This window comes from Mus pahari, chromosome 3, assembly GCF_900095145.1.
Source record: "Mus pahari chromosome 3, PAHARI_EIJ_v1.1, whole genome shotgun sequence".
Lineage (NCBI taxonomy): Eukaryota > Metazoa > Chordata > Mammalia > Rodentia > Muridae > Mus > Mus pahari.
Window position 1 is genome coordinate 57,571,067 of NC_034592.1, and position 5,525 is coordinate 57,576,591.

Below are 5,525 nucleotides of genomic sequence, written 5' to 3' on the forward strand. Positions count from 1 at the left end.
GTTCTCCTATCGTAGAGATCTGCAAACTGCAACAGTGAGAGACTAAGAGGGTTGCCCAAGGTCACATAGTCAGTGGTTGATGCTGGGTGTGTGTGCGTGTGTGTGTGTGTGTGTGTGTGGGGGGGGTGCTTTCAACAACAGACTCCAGGGCTTTCAGTGAAACCGGCTTTTAGTTTAGACCTGTAGGGAACGCCAGAAAGTAGGGTCGTTTCCGAAGCTAAGATCTGGTCATGTGAGGCCTGTAGTAGGAAGCAAAGTTGAGTGTTGTGTGGACCCTTCCCTCTTGAAGAGTGTGAGGTGTAATGTGCATCATTCCATAGCAACGAGCATCCATCTCTGCCCGCCCGTTGTAACTGCATTTTCATGTTTGTGTCAGCTTGTGTAACGGGAGTGTGTGCCTGGGTGTGTGAGTGTGTGTGTGTGTGTGTGTGCGCGCGCGCGCGCGTGTGTGCTAGCATTGCGCGGTGTTTTGGTGTTGCCCAGCATTCCAAAGCAGCCAACCGTGCTTCAGGAGAGTGACTCACTGAGTTCTGAGATCAGCCAGCTCCCAAAGGGCCTCCGGGGCAAATGGAGGGAGGGACCATTGAAGGAGTCTGATCCCAGACTGTTGCAGAGCATAGGTCCTGGACGTATGGTTGCCCACGGCAGCTCGGGTGCACTGCCTGGCTAGCACTTTGGACGCGGTCGCGACGGAGACCGCCCAGGCGCGGGGCGGTGGCGCCGGCGCCAGAGGGACCAGGCGGGCGGAGGCTGGAGCCGCCCGGCGCTGAGTGACTCACGCCGCCTTGGGCTGAAGAACTGCGCGCGGACTTGGGTGAGGGGGGAGGAGCTGAACCCTTCACCAAGGCGGTAGTACCCATCTCGGACTGTGCACATCTCATGGCCATTGCAGCCTCGGAAAGGTGTAAATGTGCAGTTTTGTTCATCCAATTCCGGGGCGGGGACCCGCTCAAGGTCCGAGCCGAGGAAACCCTGGTACCAAAGAAAAAGCACACACTCCAATGAAAACAATAATTTATTTTAAATAATCTCTTCATATTGTAAAATCAACATTAAGAGTATGTTGCTTTCATAATAAATAACCCCCAAATACCTTGCATTTCAAGAACAAAGACTTTAGGACAAGATAAAAACAAATTCAAATCAGTAGCTTAATTTAACTGAGAAAAATTTTCAAAGGGGGAAAACATAGGTGCTGCTGAGGTCACTGCTACGTCGCAGCTTTCACAACTCGGGGGCGGTTTACAAAAAAAGTCTGAAAAGATGAGAGATTTTTATACAAATAAATGTGGGGAAATCTGCACAGACACCCTTATTTACAAACTCTGCATCGAAGTTCGAGCTAATAGTCCTTAATTCATCTTAAAAAAGATAATTTAAACACATTTTTTGCAGCGTCCACATATTAAAAAAATCGGTTTTTTTAAACATCAAAATGAGGTCATCCGCAAAGGCACCTAAACTTTTAAAAAAATAAAAATAAAAACCCTCCACTGGCGATAGATGAGGAGCTAAGGGAGTGTTCCTGGGGAAAGGAGGAGGCGGGAAGAGTTGGGAGAGCCGGGAATTCTCCCCATGAGCCCCCAGGAGGGGGAAAAAACCGGCGGGATCCCGGGGGTCATGGGGGTAGGTGATAGGGTGGGGTAGGGCCCCGGGAGGTCAAAAACCGAAGCCGACTGGAGCTGAGGCCTGGTGCAGGAGAGAAAAAAGGAGCCTCTGAGAGCCGGGAAGCCTCGAGGGCGGGGAAGGCGTCCCTGTGCCTGACCCTGCTCAGGGCCTGGAGAGACCAAGGACCCTGAGGATCACGCTGAGGGGGCTGGGAAGGGGCGACAAGTCCGAGGATGGCCTAAAAGTGGCCGGGGCTCAGGTCGGAATTGAAGCCAGGGACGCCAGGCTTGGCACTAAAGGATCCCACGAGGCCTCCTTGTTCCCGGCTGCTCCGTGGCAGTGCGTGGAGTGGCCCCACGACCGGTCACCCCTGGTCGCCACTTCCAATACGGCTAGGTGGGTGGCGGTCGCGGGCTGGTAGGTTCGAGCCTCTAGCCACGGGACGCGTGCTGAAGAACACCGTGTCTCAGTTCTCACGTCTCAGACGCTGTCCGCTGGAGGTTAGAAAATCGTCCCCGCGCTCACCGGGGCGCCCCCGCCTGCGTGGTGGTGGTGATGGTGGTGGTGGTGCGCCTGCGGAGTCTGCGAAGGATGCAGAAGTGGCGCTGTGGCCTGCAGGTGTGAAGCGGAGCCCGAAGCCTGGTGGTACCACGGGTAGTTTCCCAGAAAGGCCGAGGCGGCGCTGCTCGGGCTGGAGCCAGAGCTGCCCGCACCGCTACCTCCGCTGCCCGGGCCGCCGCCCGCCATCCGCTGCGGCGCGCCGAAGTCCCAGGATGCTGGCGCCGAGACCGGCGGGGAGGCACAAGGTGGAGAAGCGCTGGCTCCAGGGTGCTGCTCCGTGGGGATCTCGCCGCTTTTCCACATCTTCTTGAACTTGGATCGGCGGTTCTGGAACCAGATTTTGACCTTTGTAGAAAAAAAAAAAAAAAAAAAAAGGAAAAGCCCTGAACTTTAGTACGGGAACCTGGGCGGGAGGTTGGCGGCGTGGAGACCGAAGGGCGAGCAGACCACTTGCCTGGCCTCTGGGCCCCGTTGCTTCTAGCTACATTGGGGGAATCTCAAAACGCTGATGGGTGAGCTCTAAGTACGTGACAAAGGTTCTGGGTAGCGTGGTGTCAGGTCAGTTATGTCACCCGCTTTAGCAGCAGTGAGTGGAAAGGCGTTATAGTGTCGGATTTCTGTCCACCCGGGTCATTTTCTTTCCTCCCACGCGGCTGCCCCCTTTGAAAAAATTTTGTTTTGTTTTAAAGCGTTGGGCCTATAAGTTTACTTTGCCCGGAATAAAAGCACAGATGAAAATATACTTTTGAAAAGTTGTACCGGACGTGCCCGCTTCCTAGCGAAAGCAGGCCATCTCCCACCTTGCTCACCTGAGTTTGGGTGAGGCCCAGGGACGCCGCCAGCTCGGCTCGCTCCGGCAGGGCCAGATACTGGGTCTTTTGGAAGCGTCGCTGAAGGGCCGCCAGCTGGAAACTGGAGTAGATGGTGCGTGGTTTCCGGACTTTCTTTGGCTTCCCGTTCACTATTCGGATTTCAGGCTCAAGGTCTTCCTTGTCTGCAACGAAAAGTGAATGGTGAGCAGCCACGGTCCATCCCCGCGGTCCTAAAGTTCGGAGCCGAGGCCTTTAGGAACTTGAGGAGGCCTTCCCAACTTCAGCACGCGCAGACTGGCCTGGCCACAGAACCCTGCAAGAGACCCGGGAGAGCTGTGCAAGAGAGAAAGAAGAGGCGGGCAGCAAAGCTATGTGCTACCCACAGAGTGCCAACTGGCCCAACCGCCCACCGGCTCTGTCCCCCAGAGCGTGGAGAGACCGAAACTGTGATTCGCGTGCAGTTGGAGATTGGGCAGAGTTCAGGGCGGGAGCAAGAGATGCACAGAGTGCAAGGTTAAAGCTCCGGACTGCCCCCCACCCCATGCTTACCCGGTCCCTCCCCGTGACCAAGCCGACTTGGGCACCCTAGATGCTAGCGATGCTTACCGGGCTCGTTGTTGACCGGGGACGAACTGGTGCCGTAGGGCGCGTAGGAGGTGTACGCGGCGGTGTAGCCTAGGTCGTAGCTGCTTTTGGCGGAGTAGGAGACGTTGTTGAGGCCGCTGGCGTGGTACTGGTAGGAGCCCATGTGCGCGTAGGGCGAGGCCCCCCCGCCGCCGCCGCCCGCCGGGTGCTGCTGGTTGGTGTAGTAGCTGCTGTCCGTAGCCGTGGACACCGGGAGGGTTGGCGACTCCTGGGGCTTGTGCAGGCTGCTGTTGCTGCTGCTGCTGTTGCTGTTGCCGCCAGGGCCGGCGCCCGCACCGCTCGGGGGCTGCTGGTGCTGGTGGTACGTGCTGGAGGCGGTGATCTGGGTCGAGTGCATATCAGCCACCAGACTGTCAAAGACTCCAGTCATCCTGACCCGGGACAGGAAAGAGCACGGGTGGCGGGCGAGAGGGGGATGCGAGGCGCCTCCTCTGTCTATCTCTCCCGGTCCCTTCCAGCAGCCAATGTAATTACGGGGAGGGGGGAGGGAGAGGAAAACAAGAAATGAGGCTACGGTCTAGGCGCCTCCTCCCCTGGAGGAGGCGATCACCGTGCGTGGCTCGGGACCACAGCTGCTGGCCGCATCCTTCCCGGGCCTCTCGGACCTCTCGGCTCCTGGCCCGGCTCGGGCGGGGGGCGGGCAATGGAGGGGGGAAGAGCGGTCAGGCCCGGTAGGGGCTCCAGGAGGCGGGAGCAGGTGAGCGACCCCCGAGCAGCTTTACGATTGTCTGCCGGGCAAGCTCCTGCAGGGTGGGCATTTAACACTTGTCACGTGACCACGGGTAACGTCACCTAGCAACAGCCAATCAGACGGAATGAGCCGCGGGGCGCCGAGAGTCCGCGACCCGGCGGCCCGGGGACCCGCGTGTCACGTGGCGGGCAAGGCGGCCGCGGTGGGTGCGTGTACAAGCACTGCAGAAAGTGGGTTACCTGACCTGGAGCTGGATAAGGGTGGATGGCCCGCAACAGGACAGAAGGCTCCGGGAAAGAAATGGGGTCTCCCATCTTATTCTGCTTTCAAGAACCAAGTCTAAGGATTTACATCTCTTGTCCAAATAAAGCCAGGAAGAGGGCAAAGCCAGCTCTGTCTCCTTTTTCTCCACATACCTTTCCTCGAGGTGCCTGGCTCACACTTACTTTTGTCAGCCACTTTGCACCTGACGGTCAATTGATTTAAATTATCCATAAACCGCGTATAATAACCTATGCTTCCCAACCTACCCACAGAGATATTACGACAATTAATTGGATAATATTTAACGTTTTTCCTTGTTGCTTGAGAGAAGAGCTCTATAAGCCCAAAGGTATTATTACTAGTAATGTATTTGAAATCACTTTTCCTTATACACATAAAGGTCTCTAGTAATGACGCACATCTGAGCCACTGGCTGGAAACTGATTCTGAGGCTTCCTCCTTGGGGTAGGCCAGACTAGACAGCCTTCAAAGTCGTTTAAATTGGTGTTTTTGCGAAAAGGGGAATGAAAATAAAGATACTGAAGTAATATTAGAGTTTTATCAAGATTCATTATCACACATGTTTTCTTGATATAAACAACAAATATAAAAAGTTTTATTTCGTGTATTTTATTTTACATTTTTGTGTCTAGGATCTTACTCCACTGTTGTAATTTCTCTTTCTCTAGGTTTCTTTCTCTCTCTCTCTCTCTCTCTCTCTCTCTCTCTCTCTCTCTCTCTCTCTCTCTCCCTCTTTCTTTCTTTTTTTTAAAGTCCAAGTGATGAGTTCCCTTCTCTGGTGGCTGGGATTTTCAAAAGAAAGGTGATGGATAGACTCGCGCAGTGATGGACTCTCAAGTTTGAAGAGTCCGCGGTAGTGTCTGCTTTGTGGCGCCACCTGGTGGACAGTGTAGGAGGTTGTTACAGGCCTGGTAGACAGTCTA

The 5,525-nt window shown here is 55.1% G+C and overlaps 1 protein-coding gene across 1 annotated transcript; it reads right to left on the reverse strand.

Annotated features, from left to right (window-relative positions):
* Positions 1 to 997: 997 nt before the first annotated feature.
* Dlx2 (distal-less homeobox 2) lies at positions 998 to 4,359 on the reverse strand. The gene is made up of 3 exons (XM_021193230.1): positions 3,588 to 4,359; positions 2,979 to 3,163; positions 998 to 2,514 (listed from the first exon to the last, which is right to left on the reverse strand). The coding sequence occupies exons 1-3, from the start codon at positions 3,994 to 3,996 to the stop codon at positions 2,110 to 2,112; spliced, it is 999 nt and encodes a 332-aa protein (XP_021048889.1). The 5' UTR covers positions 3,997 to 4,359; the 3' UTR covers positions 998 to 2,109.
* Positions 4,360 to 5,525: the final 1,166 nt, after the last annotated feature.